Source organism: Ambystoma mexicanum, chromosome 10, assembly GCF_040938575.1.
Source record: "Ambystoma mexicanum isolate Mex_15411 chromosome 10, UKY_AmexF1_1, whole genome shotgun sequence".
In the NCBI taxonomy this organism is placed as follows: domain Eukaryota; kingdom Metazoa; phylum Chordata; class Amphibia; order Caudata; family Ambystomatidae; genus Ambystoma; species Ambystoma mexicanum.
This window is the reverse complement of record NC_090932.1, coordinates 1,160,404,601-1,160,428,238: the sequence shown is the minus strand read 5'-3', so window position 1 is coordinate 1,160,428,238 and position 23,638 is coordinate 1,160,404,601. Positions and strand designations below refer to the sequence as shown.

The 23,638-nt window shown below is 44.7% G+C and overlaps 1 protein-coding gene across 3 annotated transcripts in view; it reads right to left on the bottom strand.

Moving 5' to 3' along the window:
• The window catches only part of STARD7 (StAR related lipid transfer domain containing 7), a 531,540-nt gene that overhangs the window by 443,557 nt on the left and 64,345 nt on the right, over positions 1-23,638 (bottom strand). For all 3 annotated transcript variants that reach the window (XM_069619096.1, XM_069619097.1, XM_069619098.1), the window contains one exon: positions 18,579-19,025. In XM_069619096.1, coding sequence (XP_069475197.1) covers positions 18,579-19,006 — 428 coding nt within the window. In that variant the 5' untranslated portion in view covers positions 19,007-19,025. The remainder of the gene's footprint in view (positions 1-18,578; positions 19,026-23,638) is intronic.

The following is a 23,638-nucleotide window of genomic DNA, read 5'->3' as shown; positions in this document are numbered from 1 at the left end:
CATCTCTTTGGGAGAGGAAGTATCGCAGTAGTCTTTAGGAGAAAGTCAATCCGACCAGAACAAAATGGCTTTAAACAAGGAAGATCTCCAGGATTGTTTAAATGTTTAAAAGGAATGGAAGAGAGGATGATGAATTAGATAACAGATACTGGGAAGGGGTCTTCCCGAATCTAGCTATCAAAGCTAGTTTCACACTTTCGTACTCTTTCCTATCCTCCTCCCCCAACTCCATTACCACATCAGTTACAACAGGGGGGAGCCTAGAGAACAGACAGGTAAGTAGCTCATTACCTGTGATGTTCTGGAGCCCATGATTGTACTCAAACAAACTCAGCCAATCCAACACATCCAACTTTGGTTCATCCATACCAATTAATTCCTTAGGCATCCGGGGTCTTTTGGGACTGGAACTTCTAGAGGAGCCAGAGACCGAAGCAGTTTCGACAGACAACTTTTTCATTTCTAACTCATGCTTAAGCTCCATTTCCCTGAGCCTAAGAATTTGTTGCATTTCTTGGTGTTTCTGTTCAGTTTGAGCAGTAATCCTTCTGAATTCCAAGTCTATTTTCATTTTTTCTAGTTCAAGGACTTGAGGACTTAGTGTGGGACCTGCTATAGGCCCAGTAGGTACAGCTGGTAAGGCAGACAGAGGAGATGGGGAGACAGTTTCATTAGCCTCTCCTTCCTCTTCAGCCTCGTTAGCACTATCATCCGAACTTTGATTTAGATCAACACCATTACTGTTACCTACCTTTGCTGGAGAAGTTGGTTCTTCTGAACCAGTACCCAGACTTTGGTTTTCCAGCAATCTCACTATCAGTTCTACTTTCTTGCCCCTTACAGACAGATTCTCTTGTCTACAGAGAGCTCTCAAACTCTCAGTATTTTCGCCTGACAAGGACACTTGACTGTAAACTTCCATAGTAGACATGTTTTTTTAAAGTTGCTTTTTAGTGCTAAGCTTTGTGGTTAGTTATCCTAAAGTGTCGAAAAGCACTCTAAACTGTATACTCGATACAAATCCCACCGCTGCCACCAGTGTTAGGCAGAAACCTGTGCAGTTCCCTCTGGGACCACTGCAAAAAGTTTAAGACTACAGGAGTTAGCAGTAAACCCAATTGGTAGCAGTCTGTAGCACCCAGATTTACCTGGTAGCTGTGGCTGAGCAGTCAGACTTCCCTCAAGAAGAGGGAAGCAGTATTTGGAGTATACAAAATAGGGCAATTTACACAGTAGAACAAGCAGACACGGAACAGAGCTTGGGTGTAACGATATATAATTATTTATTTAAGAACACATCTATGAAAAACACACTAGCACTATTACAGCAAACAACTTCAATCACAATTACTACAAGTATATCAATCCCCTAACAATATTTCAACAAGTCTAGGTTCACCGGCACCACTTATTTGCAGACAGAGGTGAATGCTTTAACCTAGATGGCACTCTAATATTCGTTAGAACGGGAGCGAAAAAAAGGCAGGGTATGAAACCAACTCGGTACCAACACTTTTACGAAGCAAATGCAAGACAAGCAAGGCAGGGTCTACTGTAGATCAAAGTTCAGAGGCCAGGCCCACTCGGAGAGAGGCAAGGCGGTATGTCCCAAAAAGTATCACAGTGGAAATGCACTTCAAGTCTTTGTAGCAAATTTTCACAGAAAGGTTGGACCAGTTTAGAACAAAAAGTTAAGGTCTGGAGGCGACCCAATGGAAAGGTAAGGATTTAAGACACCTCACGCTAACCGTCACAAGGGAAGCCAGGCGGACACGGTACCTTGAAAGTGAAGAGACAGCTCCGGCGGGGGCAGTTGTTCCTGGTGGTGGATGCAAGTCGGGGCTTTGCCAGAAGATGAGATGATCTCGTCGTCGAGGAAAGTTGAAGATCGTTGCACCACCAGGGAAGAGACCAGCCGCGGAGTGCTCCGTCACAAGGCACCACCTTTTGGTCGTGGTACAGTGGTTAGTGGCTATCTGGTTGCCGGGGTGCTCAGCACGGGCAATTCGACCACTACGTCCTGGAAGCGAAGAAAAAGCAAGGGACCGGTTGGTCCCACCAGTCAAGGGAAGAAGACTCCAGCAGGGAGATCTCCTCTGTCGTTGGGAAGTGGCGAGTCGGTTCAGCAGGGCTCCACCGGCGGTGTCGTCGTTGCAGGTCGACTCAGCTTTACCCTTGTCGGGTTCTTAGGTCCTGTGGCGACGTCTGAAATTCCAGTCCCAAAAGCCCTGCTTTTATGCAGAAAACCCCCATTCATTCAGCCTAGCTGTCACTCAAACGTGCTAAGTGGTGAGCGGGGCGGCTCACCACTTGGGCCAATCACACCAGAGTGCGACTTGAGTTGGCAAGGCAACTCAGTCCAGGGTGCCTAAACCCCCTCCCACACCCCCCCTGTGGTACCCAGACAGAATGGCACCACTCTGGAGGGCTTCTGTGGAGAAGCCCGCCAAAAGTGGAACAAAGGGCTCAACCTTTGGTTCGGAGTTACAGAGGCGAACACATATGCCATTTTAAAGTTTGAGTTCTGGCAGAAAATACCAACCGGTGGATTTATTTAAGATAAATAAGCCGGCGATATGTTAGAGACCAACGTGAAAAAGTATTAGCCTCCAACAATGGGAAGAATCCCATAGGAATATATTCGCGGTCGAATATAAAAAGTAGTATCCACTGCCACCAGCCAAAACTCGACGAGGGGGGGACGGGACAGTGCCCCCTCGAATAACAGACCCAGGAGTAATCGAATTACCCCTACCAGTACGTCCACAATAGGATGGTTTGTACTAGTTCTGTTAGCAAATTTAGGTCTAGTAAAGCCAATGGTGACTTTACATGCCCTGGGAGACAGTAGTCAGTCCCAGGGTATGGAGTCTATGGTGGGGATCACCTAGGACACCCCAGTGTTACGGCACGGAAGGTGCGGTGTAACACACATAGCAAAACATATGAAGCCCTATGGAGTAAAAGACCCCATAGTCCATAGAACACATTGACATTCAAAGGAATCAACCACATTCATGTCCAAGAGTGGGAGGAAAGAGTCTCACTCTTAGCAGGATGAAAAAAACAAACTCCAGAAATCCAGCAAAGCTGCTGGGGGACTCACTAGTTTAGGAAATTCAGCCTAAACAGAGAATTCACCCTAACAGGGGCACTGGATTATTGCAATGGAATATATCTGGGACAACCCAAGTATCGGATCCAGCACCTGTAGATTCTCCAAAACTCAGCAGCAAGACTGACTCATGGTGCCACGGCAGAACCCCCGAGCAGCTCTTCTGCATCGTTTGCACTGGCTGACATTGGCATCACGCACCGAGTTAAAGACACTTTGCGTTGTTCACCAGGCTGTGCATAACGCTGGTCCTGAATATCTAAAAAAGAAAATAGAGCGGTACTGCCCAGCCAGACAACTACGCTCTGCGTCACGTCTACTCCTCAAGATACCTAAATGCCAGTGGAAGCGACTGGGTGGACGTTCCTCGAGGCCCCATGTCGATGGAATGCACTCTTGCTATCTTTAAGAGCCATTGATGACCATCTCCCCTTCCGGAGAGTTTTGAAAACACATTTGTTTTAAATTGGTTTTCTCTGTAGTTTGAGTGTGAAGGATGGTTGCGTAGCTGGTGTCTTTTAGCGCCTAGATGCCCTAGGGGCTTAGTTCTACGCTTTACATGTTTTCTAATAATAAAAATAATAATCTCCAATAATGTATGGGATCACTTATGGCGGCAAGGACATCTTTCAGCGCGTCCCTCTCTAGTCCGCTCTTTAAAAATCCCCAGTTTTCTCCAGCGATGGTCCAGGGTTCATTCAAGAAATGGAAGGAAAAGAAATGTAGCAAAGTAGGGGATATGATAATAGAAGGGGAAGTAAGATTTTTTGAACATTGTAAAGAATGTATAGGGTTGACGGAAAGGGATAGGATGGAATATTACCAGTTAAGCCATTGGCTGAAGCAGCCAGACTTCAAAAAAGCCTACCAGAGGGTTTTAACGCCATTCAAACTTTATTACCACCAATAAAGGAGAAACAATTGATGTCCAAACTATATTCCACGTTTCCCAATACGGTATAAGAATGCTGAAGAGGATGTTTGGGGAGAGGGGGGGGGTGGTGGTGGTGGTGGTGGTTGGAGGCATGTTTGGTAGGACTGCCCAGAATTGAAGGTATTTTGGTGTAAAATAGTAAGGCAGGTACAACTGATGTTGATGGTTTCTACTGGATGTACTCCAAGGGAACTGATGTGTTGAATGTTTGACCCGTAAAAGAAATTCCCTCTGAAAACCCAACGCAAAGCATTCATGGTGTTGGTAATACTAGCCTGGCTAGTAATAGCAAAAACACAAACAAACATAAATCACCACCTACGATCTTAGAATGGCTGCATAAGGTGTGGGGAATATTGGCGATCGAGTGGGTAACTTATAGATTACAAGGGGGGCTGCTGCATTTAGGACGGATTGGGGGATCTTAATTGAATATCTAAGGGGAGAGTATATGCTGCAATGGTGCCCCCAGAACTTGAAAAAATTGGACATATTGTAGAGGACGGTCCATTCCTCAGTTATGTGGACATATTCATATCAAGGACTAACGTATTCTCGGCAAGTCATGCGGAGGGGTGAAGGGTTTGTTTTATTTACTGGTTGAATATGTAAATTTGAAATGCCAATAAAAATTAAAAACATTACAACAAGCAGACTTCCAAAACACTACAAATAGCCACCCCCCACCTGCCGACCATCCTAAAAACGCAAAAACAGAATATGCAGACTTTGAAGATTAAGGTTGCACAGACAATGATTTCAGGATTTCAGCAGCAAGGCCTGGAAGGGGGGGGGGGGGGGGGGGGGAAATCACTTCAAATATTTCTAATGCTGGTTCTTGGGCCCCAACAGCATCGTGCCAGGCTTCCAGGAGCTTTGCAATGAGTAGAGTTGATTGTTCCCCAATAAATCACAGGCGTCAAGACAATCGAGACAACTGGAGACAGTTAAGTGTTGTCCTGTAGCAGGGATGGGCTCGAAGTGGGCAAAGAACAGGCAGACTAGTCAAGTCGCCATCTCAAAATCTCAAATTGGTTGAGTTGGCTCGAAGAGGTGCATCATTTCAATGTGGTTCTTCAGTGGAGATAAGCTCGAAAACATCTTTTGAGGAGCAGACCTCTACCTAAGGAATGAGAAAGAAAAGATATACATACATACATACATACATACATACATACATACATACACTCGGGGCCATGATGTCCCAAGAGATGTTGGCCTCTCGCCAACAGTTTAGAAGACATTGGTCTGTGTCAGAGAATGAAAGCAGTCAAACAAGAGATCAGCCACAGCATTGCTCGATGAGGCAACAACCAAGGCTTGCATTATGCCGCTCGCATTATGCCGCTCTGAGGATAGATAAAGTCCTTATTTGAGGAATTGCTCTTCCATGACAGAATTAAAATCCAAGGTTGACAAAAGTGAGGTTAAGATTGCAGCACTGGAGAACACCCAGCAGTGGACCTCACCAAGATGAAGCATTGTGCGCGTAAGAAAAATGTAAAGGTCAAGGAATACGCGTTAGCACTGAAAATAGACTCTTAAGAACTATTAGACGCAATGTGAAGTCTGGATCCTGTGAGTTACAAAGAAAGAAGCAGAGATCCTATAGAGCTTGATAAACAGAGTCAAGACACTAATAAATGTATAAATGTATTCCAGGACTAAAGCAGTGATTACCTTTGACAGAACTCGCGGGGGAGGTTCCCCCACCTGGTGGTCCAGGATCTATACTAGCAAAATGTCATTAATACAAAGTAAAGATGGACACTTGGAGAAAGCAATGCTAAAAGAAGATGGGTCTTTGGAAGGATAAATGTTTCATATTTACCAGGACCTCTCAACATTGACATTAACAAAAGGGAAAGGGTGTCAACAGTTAACCAGTACGCTCACGGTTGTGTCAGAAGGTAGGCGAGTAAATCATAATATCCTTAAGAAACCTCTAGATGCTGCAGAGACAGCAGGGAGGACTCTGGCCCAAGGTATCCTTTTGAAGAGGCACGCGTGCTTAAAGAAACTCAGGGTTCAAGCCAGAAACACAAGCTTCTCTCATCAACAAACCGGTGGAAGAAGCTAACCTGTTTGGCAAAGCTGTAGATGAGGCGCGCTAGCAAGTGCGAAGAAAGAACATGAGACTTCAAAATCTTTAAATAAGATAACTTAAAGGCACTTTCAGCAGCCAGGTGGGAGTTCTTGCCGCTCCTTTCGCGGACAATCCTACCCACGGTCCCCACACAACCAATATGGCACAGGCAACACATGGTCCTCAGGAAAGAAAAAAAAAAAGGGGGGTGGGGTGAGTCCGTGCCTCAAACCAGTATCCACCTAGAGGACAGCGCTGTGGCAAAAGAAGGGGTCGCAATGCCACTCCTAGAGGCTCCCCGGCCTCCAATCAATCGCATGGGAGGGAATTACCACAAGATCGTCACCCAGGGCTACTGCATCGAGTTCAGCCGGCTACCTCGATTCAGACCACCAAAGTCCAGGCATCTCACACGCAACACCTGAAGATCCTGCTGCAAGAGAACGAGATCCTGCAGGAAAAGGGCGCAACCGAAGTCATCCCTGTTCTACAGGTAGTCAAGGGTATTTATTCAGTGTATTTCCCTGTACCCAAAAAGGATCGCACCATGAACCCTGTGCTAGACTTGCGCCCAGCGAACAAATTTGTCAGACCACAAAAGTTTTGAATGATAACGCCCCAAGAAGTAATCCCTCTGCTAACACGAGGGGATTACATGGCAACATTGGACATGAAAGATGCATACTTTCATATTTCAATTTTGCTGGCACACAGAAATATCTAAGGTTCATGATAGAAAACAAACACTATCAGTTAAAGGTTCTTCCCTTTGCCTCAGTCCCAAGGGTATTTACAAAGGTGCTCGCAGTTACAGCAGCTCACCTGCGCAGGCAGTCCATCGTAGTTTATTCTTACCTCGACGACTGCTCATAATGGGGGATTCTTCCGCAACATCCCTGTCCAACACCAAAAAGACGAGACACTCTTCAGCCTAGACCCCAGCCAAGTCAAGCAGTTTCTGGGGGCTCCAACGAGAGGGTTCAAAACATGGCGTTTCAGATCCCTCAATATGTAGCCATTCGGGAGGGACGGTACGCAAAGCCATGCGACTGTTGGGGATGATGGCAACCTGCATTTATTTGGTCCCTCACGCACGTTTGCGCATGCGCCCAATGCAAGAGTGGCTCAACAGCCAATGGTGTCAGACCTGCAGACAATGAGACAATCTAGTGATCGTCTCGGCAGCCCTCGTTCTCTCTCTGCAGTGGTGGTCGAGGGAAAACCACTTGAAGGGGAAGACCTTGACCACCCCCGCAGTAGAAGCCACTCTCACTATGGACGCATCTCACGCGGGGGGGGGGGGGGGGGGGGGGGGGTCACCTCGATGTCGCTGTATAACCCCAGCCCCTCGGGTCCCGTGATGTCTCCTTGTACCTCTAGGCCCTGCATGCTTGCTGTTTGCCCCTACCCCAGTCCCCCTATATGTCGCTGTGTCCCCCATGTACCGTTCCCAGGCATGCCCTCCTATCCGTGCCTTAGCACTTGCAGTCTGGATGTCTCTAGATTGAGTGCAGTAGCTAGTCATCGCATTTGCGCTGCCCATGACCTGTGGGAGTATCTCCGCGTTCTCCCCCGTTCCTTCCCTCGTCAGCGAGCACTTCGAAGCGCATGGTGCTTAGGCGCTCTGTAGATTAACCTTCATATGATTCACTACAATTACTCTACACCATCACACAATTAGAGTACAGCTATAACCCTCGATAAATTCGGCCTAGCTGCTCACATACGAACACTACCCCATGAACACCTCATCACTCCTAAAACGAAGCTATATCCCATGACAAACCGGGCTAGCTGCACACAAGAGTCATACAGGCCTAACGCAGCAAGAACCCAGTCGGGGTGTCCACCCACCAGACTGCACACATTAAACGGATATCACCACTACACCTAATGCTAGGATGCAGCTACCATCAGGCAATTACACCAGCTGCACACAACTGGTGCACCCACGTACCCTACGACACTTTCTCTCTCTACTGACCTGGACTGTGGTCTGTGGCGTTCAACCTACTAGCGCTTTGGAGGCAAAGTGGAATTGCCAAGAGGTGACTGTGCGATTTGTGAAATGAATGTGAAGGAGGCTGTTTGCTATAAGATAAGCCTGGTGACGTGTACCCCCTTTAAGGATCTGAAGGCTGTGCTGGTGACTGCGTCCACCCTCCCCCTGTAAACTGTACTCCTCTATATTACCTCACTTCCTCCGCAAGGTGGAGTTGCCAGGAGTTAAGTGGAGAAGCGCCCTAGCATCAATTGAAAATGCCATTGGATGCCTTCCCCATCTCCCCCCCTCCAACCCCAACCCCATCCATGAGCGCTAGAACTCGACAGCAGGTAAGGCGGGGGAGACAAGCGATGTTTTTGTACAACGGAGTTCAGATACTCCAAAGAGAGGAAGAAGCGGAAAGGGAAGCAGATGGGTTTAATGACTCGGCTGCTCCAGTGGAGGATTGGACAGCAACTGCCCATACGCAGGAGAGAATGGGCAAGAGGGAGAGGGATGGTTGCGAGGTTATCCTATTTTTGTGTCCAAGGGACCTAGCCAATGAATCTGTATTGGCGCTCCAGACCCCACAAATAAACTCGATTGACTATTCCGATCCATAGATATGAGAACGAGCGAGAACTTGGAAATGTGGGCAAACAATTCATCTCCATAGAAGTTACAGCGGAAGAGGAGAGTGTGGAGCTATCCGACTCGACCAGGATTGCATCCCTGGGAGATGTGGTAACCAACCATCCTAATAAAGAACTAAACAAGGCCGAGGCTAGGCTGCTTGGGGATATCAAGGATCCTCCTGGTGTTGGGGATATGGGGGGGTGGGGGGGCGGGTTAACATGAATTTAGGGCTTGCAGCTCATCTGGCTAAGGAGCTAGCGGACTTGTCAATTAAGATTGCCAAACAAAAACATCAAGTATAAGAGTGAATGATTGTCTCCGAATTCTTGTTCTTGACCAATCTTTGGTGCAGGCAGACAAAACTGGAGAGGCTGGAAAGGGAAGGTAGGGTCCCTCCCCATAGCCCCATGGTGAACCAAACGGGTGGGGTAATTGCCTCTGATGCAAACAATATGGACCTCCCACTGGAGGAAACTAGTAGGGAAGGCGCTGATGTGAACAAATTAAAGATTCTGTCCTCCCCTCAAATAAAGTGAGCGTTAAAGGAAAATGCCAGACCAAGATCAAGACATGCAAGACAGGACTCTGAATGGGAACAAGATGCGGATGTGGTATTTGAAGGATTGGGTTCTAGTTCTTCGTCCTCAATAGGATCTTCCTTAGTTGAGAGTGTGGATTTGGGGAGAAGGATAAAAAGGGAGAGTAGGAATGTTTCCGGAGTTTAGGTAAATGAAGAGGTGCAACAGTTGGTGATTGCTTCATTAACAACTGTTTTGGCCCCGTTTACTGAACTATATGAGGCCATTCATAACTCCCCTCAGGACCATTATGCTCCATTATCTACCATTAGTAGCAGGCTGTTAGGATTGGAAACCCTTGCTAACAAAGTTGAAATGATGCTTGATAGAGAAGCGGAAATTTCGGCATCCTGGCAAAATAGACAATTGGCTCGGAGAGGAATGACGGATAAAAGCTTGATGAGGCGTTACTCCAGGATTGTAAATGGATGTGGGCCGATTTCAAGGAGTACCAACTAGCCCCTAATGTTATGCCTACAAAGCCAGTAAAGGCAGTGGATCAGTCTGAGACGAGAAAGGATAACCAAGAAAAAAAGTCTAAATATGCCAGGGAATTAAAAAAGGCGATCCAACGGGCCCAGGACGTTCTTAAGACATCTCCGCCCACCTCCAGTGATGGAAAATGCACGTGCCCCATAAAAGGCAATGAAAGAACGACACTAAAAGAGCCAGGAAAAAATATTGCAGTGGTGGATAGCCCAGACAAGGAGGAAGCGATTGAGAGTAACTCTGGTCCCTCAATGGATATGAGTGATCGGATTGAAGAAATTGAAAATGATTGAGGAAGATGACAGGTGACAGGTGGAAGGAGTTGAGTCTTTCAGAATGGGAAACCATTGAAAGCCAACTTACACTTGCACCAAAATCCCTGACTAAGTCTGGAGTGATTTTATCAGAAACGCTTGGCTGCAGATGTTTGGTCTAACATGGCGACATTAGTCTTGTTGAGATTAAGTATTTTTCAAAACTTCATTAGATGCAACTAGTCGCGTCTCACTGGATTCTGGGTTTTACCAAGAAAAAAAAACCTTGAGCATAAGTATAAGGTATAAATAACCCGGAAAAAGACTGCGCCCAATGTTCAAAGAGGTTGTTGCGAGCGTTCGCGTTAGCCACACTAAAATAAGGCGGACAGTGTCTGTTCACAATTAACACTGTCCCATGATTTCTAAACTAGTCAGAAAGGAGTAACGTTACAGTTAACATCTTGGTGTATGTATGCAAAGATCAAAACGTAATCTATTGGTCTAACGGCATGCAGAATGGCTATATATGGGGGAAAGAAATCCAATCTCTTATTTAATTAGACACATAATGAGGTAGTTGCATGGTTTTGCAGTGAGCATCCACATGGAAAAAACAACAATAGGTTAAGTTTGCTATAAAACTAATTGTGTATAAATTCTAGGTTATTCAAATAAAGAGCAATGTGGTGATAACACACTAAACATTATATGAATGTTAGCTAAGACCATTTCATTGGCCTTGTTAAGGCCAAATATTGTAGAATTAAATTTGCAAATTATTTTCGCCTCCGTTTGTTTACGTTTCTTTTCTTGGTCTCCTCCATGTCTTCCTAATGTCACTCTTTGGAGATCAATGAACTGGATGTCCGCCTTATTATCCATTTGATGTTTCCCTTGCCAGTGGCATGCAAGTGGCAGTCTGGGATCTTGGCTTCCGATTTTTGCTAAGTGTTCTCGTATTCGGGTCCTGAGTTCTCTAATCGTACTGCCTATATACACCAACTTACACACACAGATAATTGCATAGACCACATATTTTGTCCTACAGTTGATGGGTGGTCTGATTTTCAAGGTCTTATTATTGCTGCTTGAGAATGAGTCAGTTTTCTTATGTGCCAACCCACAAAATGGCCAGAATTGTGGAATTTGTGGGGGAGAAGCTAACGGACTGGGTTCTTTTACATCTATTTTCCCAAGTTAAGAAAGATTAACTCCTGTCAGCACAAGAAACATTTCATATGAAGTGAGGGACTATCATGAAAAAAATCACAGATAGTTGGAGGGAAGCAACTGTACCAAGGGAAGTAAAGAATAATACCCTCTCTAAAAGTAAGCCCTCACAACGGGATGTAGATAGGAAGAACCTGCAGAAAAATGAGAAAACTGAAGTGTTGCTACCTGCGTGAGGGCTGATCCGATTGCAATGGACTTCACTGTTTCTAACATTGAAAAAAGAAGAGAAAAGGAATTGGGGCAAGATGGTAAAGGTGGGGGGTGATGGGAGTTCGTGGGCCTGGTTGACAGGTACAATTAACAAGCCTAGAGGGAAATAGACTTGCAGGGAAAAGAGTCAGGGCATATTGAAGATTGGATGTTGTAACACCAGAGGCTTTCGATCCTTATTTAATTAAAAGGTCCCTGATCTGGAGACGTTTGAAATTTTGATATTCAAAGAAACTTGGTTAATGAAAAAAAACACAGATTGTGAAGGATATGTAGCTTATTTAAATCTGTCTCCTAAGGGAATAACAGGACGTCCCTTTGCTGGATTGTTGACATCGATCAAGTTGGAATCAGGCTGGAGTGCGACAACTGTTAAATGCCCAAATCCTTATGGCTAGGACCCATTTCTAAAATACACAAAGGATGTAGTAGAGACTTCATTGGTGCTAATGTTTACTGGCATGTGAATATGATGAGATGAAGATGGTAGCTTCAGTGATGGAAATTGTAGATGCAGCAATGTGTGAATGGGAGGAGGCAAAAGTGGTTATCTGTGGTGACCTAAATAGAAGGCTGTTGGACAAAATGGGCACGCCCTTGGTGGAAAGTCAGTGTAAAGAAAGAGCGAGAGTGGATGTGCAATATGAAAATTAGAGAGATGCACTTGTTAAATGCCCAAGCTAGTGGGAATATACCTGGAGCCCCCACTTGGAAATGGAGAACTAGTCGTGTATAGATTACTGCTTTGTGTCTCAACCTTAGAGAGAAGGTGGAGTGATTTTCTATTATGCCTCAGCGATTTTTAGCAACCACAAACTGTTAACAATTCATATCTCAGGATGGGATTGTTCTAATCCCTTAAAAAGATGGGAGAAGTGGAGCTAGGCTGGGGTGGTAATAGAGTAAAATTGAAACAAGGTGTCAAAAGCTATTTGTCTATACTCTGAGCAAATCCAGGAAGACCCCAATAAGATTGACTATCTGGAAATCCTTAAAAAAAAATTCACTCGAAAAGAAAATCCCCATGGAAAAACACAACTGGGTCCAGAGGCATGTGTATGACACGGAACTAGTAAATAGGCGAAGGTCATTGAGAAAAGAGATAAGAATCATTAGACGAGATGATCAAAACGCTAAACTGATAAGAATAAGGATAATTCAGCAAAAAGAAAAGAATTGGTGTAATAGCTCCAAGACAATTAGAGCGCAAAATGATGCCAAAATGATCCTTAGAGCTGTATGTGCTAAAAGTTCCAAAAACATCTGGGAATTAATCAATAATGGGGGTGTGTTTCGAGAGGCTAGCACCTCGGCAATGGTGTCAGAGAGTGACTGGGTGCAGCATTATTCCTCTCTGTTTGAAGATCCCAAGTGGAGTGGTGGTGAAGCGAGTGAATCCTCTCTGTCTAGGTGGAACTTTTTTATTTGATTAACACAATGCAATAATGATGAATGAGTTCCTCACGGGCGGCGGGGCCCGACAGTTCAACTATGAATAAAAAAAAAAATAAGGAGCAGTGGGGCAATTTGCTAGTCATCCTGTTTTCACAAAGTATTGCTATCAACGAAATTCCTGCATCGTGGAGAGAGGCCAATATAGTTCCCATCTTTAAAAAAGGTTGCTGGGCAGAGCCTAGGAATTATCGCCCCATAGCCTTGCTCGATTCAATTGGGAAACTCGTTGCTACAGTATTGCTTAGAGATCTGTGAGTTTGGGCAGAGAAAAGGGAGATCCTGGACCCTAGACAGACTGGGCTCATGAAGGGGGTTGGTACGGCTCTTAAGCTTCTTGTTATTAACCTTCTAAAAAGAGAGGGCCCTGGATACGGGGAACACTCTGTACCTCGCCTTCATGGACCTTAAGAGCAGGCCTTTGATTGAGTCATCAGGTCCAAGTTGAGAATATGGGGATGCCCTGTTGACCTCGTTGAAGCCATCGAAGCCCTCAATACCGGTACGTCTGTCCGGATTAGATTGTCAAGTAAGGGGCTCCTCTCTGAAAAAATCTACACATTCCGTGGATTAAAACAGGGGTGTGCCCTAGGCCCACCCCCCCCCCTTCTGTTTTGTCTATACATAGCTGATTTACCTGATTCACAGAGCGAAGTAAGGGCTTTCCCTCCGGAGATTAATGCTAGGGAAGTGCTGTGGCTCTTGTTTGCGGACAATCTTGTCTTTTTAGATCAGGTCTGCAATGAAAATGGGGTGCCTTTGAAGTCTTGAGTATGAATGGCATGAAGGTGAATATCAAGAAATTGAAAATTGTGACTATGAAGTCTGCATGTAAAAAGAGGGGTGGAGATTTTATATGGAGAATTGCGGGGTTACCATTGGAACCATCAATAGGAGCCGGTGTGAAAGGGAACATTACTGCCATCTGAGATCTAGGCTAGTGACATTGATAAACCAAGGAAAGTCTTTCCATCGTAAATTTGGGAGGTTTACGCTTATACCCATGATTTCCTTCTACAAAACAAAAAGGGGGCTCAAATACTCAAATACGACTCTGAGGCTACCCTTCACCTATCATGCCTGGTGTGGAATCAGAGGGTATTTTTTTGGAGTACTGTGTTAAACATTCCCAATGGCCTCCCTACCCACGCGATCAGACAGGAATTCAAGCTACAATCATTGAAATCCATTGTAATATGGAAAACTATGTTTCTGTACAGAAAATGCGTGCATGCTGCTTTAATTGGGCCTTTAGAAATTTTGGACATAGGTTCGGACACTTCTGACAAACATTTAAATCTCTGGAAATTAAAAGTGGAGAAGATTTTGAAGGGAAGTGATATTGAGGTCGAGGAACTAATGGGGAACGCAATGAGGGTCAAAAGGAAGTTGCAGTCTTGGGACTGGATAGAACCATAGAGCGGTGTGAAAGGATACGCTTGGGTGTATTTGGATTGAAGAGGTTAAGGGCCTTAATATGCTTCCCCGCTACTTGCAAACATTTCCTTCACTGAGATACAGATATGTTGCTCAGGTGCCGCTTAAATATTCTGGATACTCGAGAGGTACAGTGGTTAAGGAAAACACCAGGGGTGGTTAAATCGCAGTGACGATTCTGTAGGGCTGAGAACTCAGTGGCATCGCCCGGGCACATCGTAATGACCCGTCAATCATTAAATCAAGAGAATGACCTTCCTTGAAAGATATAAGAATTGGGGAATAACCCCAAGTCCAATGGACAGGTGGAAATTGAAATTGATGGGTGACCATGTAGGCTTGGTAATTGCGGTTATGAAAATGCTGAAGTTCTATCTAGAACATGTGAGGTTTTCCTTTATTCTTCTTAACTGTAAGTGTTTTGAAAGGTTGGCTGAGGGATGTTGAAAGGATGGAGTTAATTTATGTTAAAGGTTTTTATGTCTGTGAACAATGCATTTGTTTTAGACCATGAAACCAATAAAACATTAAAAAAAATTAAAAAAATATATGCAATTGCCTGATGGTAGCTGCATCAGCTGCACAACACTGGTGCACCCACGCACCCTACAACACTTACTCTCTCTACTGACCTGACCCGACTGCGGTCCCCGAGGGCGTGCGTACCCACAACCCCTTAGACCGCCACGTTCCACTGTTGCCCAGACCATCTCGTCACTGCGCCCAAAAACCACCAGTCCACTATGATGCCACTGTGTGCCCAGCCCCTGATCTCCCTGCGGTGTCGCCATGCGCCCCCTGCTTCAGGCCTGGTCCCCTAAGATATCACAGTGTACCCATGCCCCTCCAGTGTCCCATGTAGTCGCTGCGTGCCCCCCCCCTCTGTTCCCCCTTGATGTCGCTGTATACCCACAGCCACTCTGGTCCAGTGATGTCTCTCTGTAACTCTAGCCCTTCTTACTTCCAGTTTCCCCCCTTCCCCCGCGATGTCGCTGTGTACCCAGCCCCTCCGGTCTCCATGTACCATTCGCAGGCATGCACTCCTGTCTGTGCCTTAGCACGTACACGGTCTGGGTTCTCCTGACTGAGTACAGTAGCTAATCTTCACAATCGTGCTGCTCATGGCCTATGGGAGTGTCTTTGCATTCGCCCTTGTTCCCTCCCTCGTCATCTAGCGCTTTGAAGTGCACTGTGCTTAGGCACTTTGTGGATGAACCATCATATCACTACACTTACTCTCTACACCATCCCAAAATTATAATACAGCTATACCCCTCGATAAATGCGGCCTAGCTGCTCACATACGAACACTAACCCATGAACACCCCATTACTCTAATAAAACGCAGCTATATACCATGACAAACCGGCCTAGCTGCGCACATAAGTGTCCTACAGGCCTAACGCAGCCAGAACCCAGATTGGGGGGGTCCACCCACCAGACTGCACACATTCAACTGATGATATCAACAGAACACCCAACGCTAAAATGCAGCTACCATCAGGCAATTACATCAGCTGCACACATAAATGGTGCACCCACACAACCTACAACACTTACTATGTCTACTGACCTGGACTGCGGTCCCCGACGGCGTTCAACCTACCAGCGCTTTGAGGTCATACCAATGATATATAGAGCGCTATATGAATGCCAAATAACAATGTCATGGTTGCAAGAGCATAACATCAAGTACATGTGTGAATATACCCTTTTTAGTCATTTGAATATCTTGAGGGGAATATTGTTTATTTATAGCGCGCGCCAGACCCAAAGGTATCAGGGCACGAAAACAACAATACTTTAAGCTTACATGGTTAAAGGGTTACATAGTCACAGATACAGGTCAATACAGCAATACATTGCATAACCTCTCAGGAATAAGCAGGAGGTGCATTAAGCCAATTGAAATAAAAGTTGCTGGGTGGCTGTGCATCCCAGCATCAAGGTGCGAAACAAGTGCAAAGGAGTGAACTGCAAAGTTTCAATCAGAGGTCCTATCAACGGAATAAGAAAATTCAGGAGGTTTAATACCTCACCAAAGAACAAGTTACTTTCTTACCTTGTAACGTTCTTTCGATGGGATGTTCCTCCGACATATTCCTCATCTTTGATGTTAATACGTCGGAGGACACAATCCCTTCGAAGTATGAATACTGCAGTTTTGGTGAACGAAACAAGTCACTTGCACATTGGGGGATCAATTTACTTGTTTGTGGGGAGCAGGCATATCCATTGTTACCCAAAGATTGGAAAGGAACAGGTTACTTGGGGATACTGTTACCAGGGGTTTACTTGACATCAACATTAGAAATATTGAAACACTGTCCTAGTAGATATATCGATGAATATATAGCTTGTCAAATATTAGGAGTTGTCAGAAGCGATAATTCCCTTTTGGCTCCCGACGATGAACTCCCGAGACATCAGAAGGTTGGCACGAGTGTTAGAAAGAACGATTAAGGAGATTACCAATATACTATTCAATATGAGATTAGAACAGAGAGCGATTAGGCTGGTTGCACTTCAGAATAGGATGGTATTGGACACAATGTTGGCTGAAAGAGGAGGGGCTTGCAAAATGGTCAGGTCATCTTGCTGTGTTTACATAGACTACACCCCTACTGTGTTTCAGGCTATTAAGAGGTTGCACACATTGGGGTCCGAAATTCATGGTAATGAAGGTAGCTCGGACATCGGTACCTGGTTTTGGAATTTGTTTACCACATGGGGTTGGAAAATGCTTTCTGTCCTTGCTATGATCGCTGTTGCCATTCTCTGCTGTTGCTGCAAACAATATTTACCTACTTTAGGATCCATGCTATGCCAGTGCTGTTCAAGAGCTCCAACACTTACAACCTGAACGCGTGACCCCTGGGAATGTGACAAATGCACTAATTATGCAGGATATGGAAATTCTGAAATCTATGAATATCGATATACATGCATTTGATGATGTATACAAAAAAAGTTTAGCTTCGGCTAAAAAGGAGGTTTTGTGAAAATGCATTTATTCAGGTTGGCCTTAAACTCATCCATTTTTCCATTTCATGCACTCACTCCATCTTGCAAAATCTCCTATTTAGAGCTAAAAATAACAACATGTTTGCGGCATAGAAGTGCTGAGCCACATAGAAATGTTTTTGTTTCAAAGATATGAGCTCATTGTTATGACAGCCTTGGATCTTGCACAGGCCGGACCAAGTGCAATAAAGATATTCTCATCTGCAGCTGTTAACTGCGTGGGTCTCACAAATGCACATAATAAGAATAGTTTGTGACACAGAAGATGGTCTGTTTGTACCAGGAAAGGGTTATTCTAAAGAAACTGTATAACATGCTGCTGCACAGTAACACTCGGTCATGAAAACAAAAAGATAATGTTGGTAGGAATGCCTCCTTTCAGTGAGAACAGTCTTGTCTTGTAAGGTCAGATATCTAGAATGTACAAGCATGAAATCACGGACATGTATGTTTTCACAGAAAACACTATATAACAGGGAGCTGTAAACTATCTATTACATCTATGACATCTATGACATCACACTCCCAGCAGAACTCGTGTAAAGTTGGATGCATAAAAGGATGTTATTTTCCTTCTGTAATTTGCTCACTTCTGCACAGCTATTGTCGTTTAAGAACCTGGGTCCGCTTGATGCGAATAAACTTTGCTTATACTCATCTCTGTGTCTGTTGGTCTGCTCTTGTTTGCAGTACAGTTACCAGATTTTGGTTTTACAAGGAGAAATGCTGTACTACAGCCCTACTACTCTTTCCAGCCCTATAATGAATGTTATATTAACAATCTGGCAGTACAACATTAAAACGACAAATTATGGACAAACTGAGGAGACATGCAATTTAATATATTAGAGGGGCCAAACGGAATCATACAATATTACCCGAAAGAGAGGCACCATTAATTCCCTGACATGAAGAGAGACACATTACTCACCAGGGTTTAACCACAACCATGTTCCTAAAAGCATGGCTGTATGATCTATCACTATATGTGATCTCAAGAACATGTACTTCAATACCCCTTGATTCTGTCACTAAGCTTGGTCGCTCTGTCTACAAAGGCACACATCAGCCAACCCATAATTAACTACACAAAGACAGCAGTGCGTTTGTCCCATCTAATGTCGAAGGACCCCACAGAATTACCTCTGAAGCTCTTCCTTCTTCACTCTCTCCTCCTCCCACATGAAGACGCCAGTCAGGGCCGCTATTAACTTGCATGCACCACCTTGACGGCCACGAAACCGGCGCCACAGGCAACTGAAGAGGCTCTTGCGGGACTGCTCGGAGTAGAGGTTGTTGTATAGCTGCCCAATCTGCTGGGCTCTCCATACTCGCTGCCCGGTGACATAGCTACAGTGGCTGGCAAGAAGAGAGACCAAGCTCTTCTTCTGCTTTGGACCTTGGGAAGATCGTTTCTGGAACCAGCTGAGAACCCATAGAAACACTGGGGTCTCTGGCAGTCTGACATCCGCTGGTTCAGGCCGTGCCACTCCTCGACTGGCAAAGCGGACAGGGTTTAGGTAATAGGAGTAGAAACCTGCCGGAGGTGTCCTGTGCAGAGAGTGCCACATATCTGCAACAGTGCCAATTCTGAAACAAGAACACAAGAAGGCATTTAGCACAGAATTCCTTTGCGTCCACACAGATATATAGCAAAACATCATTTACACCTTGTTTTTTTTAATTCTGAAAGACATTTTAACAACTGTCCCCAAATCAGGCCACACCCCTCCCACCTGCAAAGTTAGGAATCAAGCCAAAAAATAGCATCCAGCTGTCAGACCATTTCAAGATTGATGGCCCAAAAAGCCTCAAACCCCTGAAAGAAAGGTGAAGTTACACACATCTACAGAGTGACTTAAAGGAGAAGGTCTCTCAAAAATGCTATAGTTGAAAAATATTGCCCATAACGAAAAATATATATGGACTTTAAGAAAAGAAAGTTAAAATGTAAAATGTAAAATAAGCAGCAACTCTGCCGTAAAGTCTGTTTTAAAGAGTCACTATGCAGTTAGTCTTGTATATCGGTGCAGTTGCGCCCGATACTCAAAAACTGCCCAAAGGGCAAATTTTCTCTTAGTGCTTGGGGATGCCAGCTGTTAAATTGCAAAAGGGTATTTTTTGGGTGGGTTTCTTGAAAAGACTGGTGCCGATGGATTTATTCGGCATAAATCCATCGGCACCGATATACAAGACTATAAACTGCATAATGACTCTTTAAAACAGGACCTGAAAGACAGAGATTACCCATCACACATCATAAGAAGAGCCTATAGAAAGGCAAAGAACATACAGAGGAGAATGCCTTCAAAAACAAACAAAAACTGCTTGACAAAAACACATGCGTTTCGTCCTTTACTCCCATCAGTAATGATTTGAGGAAGTCTATTTTAAAAAATTGGAAGATGATCAACACCGAATCTTTCAACATACTCCCTCCCCGTTTTGCTTTCAAAAGACTGCAAAACCTTGGTGATAAATTGGTTCATACATACCCGCAACAATGAGATGTGACGAATACACAATCTACATTATGGGATCTCCCACCGGTCACAGGTCACTTTGGGTCCACATCCTCGTGGCGGTGATAGAGATTTGAAGCTCCGCAGACTGGAACAAAAATGGATCTATAATCTGGATTCAGTGAATAAGGGTCTCAATCTGTACATCGACTGGAACCTGTTTTTGCGAAAATAATGCCCTTGTGTCTCTAGTCTAGCGTATTCACACTAATTATGTATCCATCATACTGACACACTTATTTGAGTAGCTAACACTCAACCTTTGTCGGTGCTACATCTTAGGAACCCACGAATCACGCTGCCACCTTTGGGTATGTGATTTATTGCACATAATATCGGATGCGTAATACCCGTACATATGGGCACTCCGATTAAATGCATTTTGCTTTTGCACACCTGAACCAGGGTGCATCACTTGTGGTGAAGCAAGCATTCGTTTTTTTCCCCAGGTCATTTCTAAAGTCAAGTATCAGTTGTTCGCATTCGAACCATTTTTGTGTTCAGGTCCTTCCCATTTATGAGGTTTATATCGGCGGGCACTTTTCCGTCAGGCAGGGTGGCCGTCTGCTGCTAAGCATTTCCACCTAAATCACAGGTAGTTCTGAGCTGCGTTTGTAGTTTTTCTTCAACAAACGGAACTAAGTCACGCAGCATGCGCTCACGTGACTAGCACTTCCAATACTAGATCACGTGTTGCCCGTGCCGACAAACGCTGATTTACTCGCTACAGAGACACCGACAAAGAAACAGCAAACTGCTGTGTCTGCCAGCCTCAATCACCCAAGTAAGTTTGGAAACCGTTAGTTTTGCTACATTTGTTTAGCTAGCTACTACTGGTTGCTCCACGTTACCGACTGGTCTCTCCAACAGCTTTTCCCTCCTGTTCCCCCAGGTCAAACGGGAAACCGGTACACACTCCAGAAGCAGACGCGGTTTCATCCACCGCCAAGTGCCATCTTTGCACTCTCCGGTCTGAATCACCAAGGACTTATGCCTAGATATCGCTGCTTTTGCTTGATTGGTATGCAGCATTCACCTACCTGTCTCCGCTATAGGTAGGCTTCCACAATTATTTAATAAATAGAGTCAGGAGACAAAAAATAAAATCAGGCTACAATTCCTAAAGTGGTTACACTTGTTTTCTCCCCCCAGTTAAATGCACAGAAGACTTATGCTTTGTGTCTTGGCCATTATACATGGCCCTTTGAAGCAAAAGAATTAAGATTGCTGACAGTGGTCAGTATCAAAAAGGTACAGTCTCATTCTGTAAATGTTTGTTTACTGAACTGATATGCATAGAAGGGTTTAAGTCACTCAATCCCTTCTCTCTTTTCTCCCCTTCCTTCCCCCTCCCTTTCCCTTTCCCTTCCTTTCCTCCCTCACCATGTTTGGGCACAATTTTTCAAAATGCCATGAGCCGTTTGTTAATGGAATGAAATAAGGTGACAAATGATGGTTGTCACATGTACCTAATTTAGGTTTTTTCTTGAGCTTGTTTATAAATAAACTAGCATGTTGATATTCTTTGGCTGTTTAATGTATAGACTGTCGCCTATACATGAAAGGACTACATTTCTTTGATTTTTTGAATATGGTCAGTGAAAACTTTGTGTTTTTTTAGAATTGCTGGTTATAAATGAATATAGACCATCAACACGACATCTAAAAAACTTACCTATTTGGATCACAAGTGTCCTGATGAAAGCCTTAACGGGAAAGACACAAATCTACTATCGACCCTGAATTGTGGGGTACTAGTAGCTACCGTATCAACGCTGGAAACAGATATTGTTACTGTCGACACTTTTCTAATGGGCATTTTTGCTTTGTGTAAAGAAATGTGCAAAATATATATATATATCTTTTATCTGTATGGACATCACTCCTTATGTCCATGTTTTAAAAAAATAAAACTGATATTTTTTGGTAAATTCCGACCTCATCGTCTTTATATAGGTTTGGAAAGACGATTTTTCACCTTTCTCTTGTTCTAGGTGCGATGCTAATTTTGCAGCCAAATACGACATTAGCAGGTAGTTTGTTGTGGACCCTGGTTGTTTAAACATGTTTTTAAGTCCTCTCCCAACAAGATCCTAACAAAAAAAAAAGGACACCGCATTGCTTGTTTTATGATTGCACTGCAATTTGTCACAGAGAGCTCAATTAATCAGAGAGACACTTTGAACCACAACAGACAGGAAGATGGTTGGGACATAGTACGTCACCCCTTAACTTTCTTGTTGCAAAGCACTCTGGTTATGACTTCACGCACTACAGAAGATTGTTGGTAGTGACCCAGGATAGGTTCAATAAGGTAGGCTTAGCCTCCACCATTCACTGGGGCCCATTGATATGATATTTATATAGCGCCTATACACAATGTGTTTCAAAGAGCATTTGGTTTTAAAAGAAGTTTGAGCCCCTCTTTTTGCGATCATCTGACGACTTCGAAAGGAGTAAGGACTCATTTGAACCCTGGCTGAAGGTACAGTCTGACTTACAGCTTCCGTCAGGGAAGGAAGGCCAGGATTGCCAAGAGGAAAGCAAGATCCCTCCCGTAAACATCTCCCAGGTAACAGAGGGCGATGCCAACCTCAGAGGACCCATCCAGCAGCTTCAGAACCAGTACCCAGCCAGCACACAACGTGCCCTACTAGGTTCTGCCAGCAAGCTTCCTTGGTGGGAAGTGCCAGAGAGTCTCTGAACAAGGACAAGGCCGTTGCCTGCAAACTCTCTCCTCAGCTTTGGCCCGTCCGCCTTAAAGGACGACACAAGCACTGCAATGAAACTAGGAGGAGTGCCACAACAAGCATCAACCAGCGTTCATCTTTTAAGGACATTTTCAAGGCAGTCGAGCCCTCGAACCGCAACTGCCTGCACCACTGACTGTTGTCACGCTGCAGTCACTAAAGCGTCCGAGATGCCTCGACCAGCGTTCCAGATTCCCCCAACCAACACAGAGACAACGATTCTTCACCCAGAGCTGCTGCGTAGGCTAGCCTGCAGCCGTCAGTCCAGCTTCGCTTGCCGAACTGGCTGCTGCCGGATACCCGCAGCTGTCTCCCATCTTGAACTCTTGTCGCAGGAGCTGCAAAGCTTCCTGGAACAGACTCAATGCTGTCGAACATCAAGATCATCTCATGCACCAGGTAGATTGTGGTTCTGTCCCCTGGTCCTTCTCCGAAGGCCCCTACTGACATTTACAACCCCATTCCTCCCTTGGCGCCGAAACCAAATAACCTTGAACAGTTGCGACCGATTGCTTCACCGACTACCCTCCGGTCAGTATCCAGAGTGCATACATTTCCTTGATGAAACGGTCTGTCCTCTGTTCCTTTACAGGTGTATTTTGTAGTGTGCTAGAATGGTCTGTTGTAATAATAATAATAAAGTAGATATTTGTATAAAACCCTTGACTGGACAGTACCTTTTATCATTGGGTAATAATTGTATTTCCGCTGTGTTGCAACTGATCCACGACCTTGTGGAGGCAAGCCTGCCATTCCGTCCATGTTACCAAAATTGGACAAGGAGGTTTATGATTTACTTGCGTTTCTAATCTGTTCGGATCCCTTCTGGTGTACTAGAGGTGTGGGGCCAATTGATGGTTTGGAAACGGATATTCATCCCTGGACCACTGGTGCCCCAGAAGTAGAATCGTCAAAAAATAAAAAATTAAAT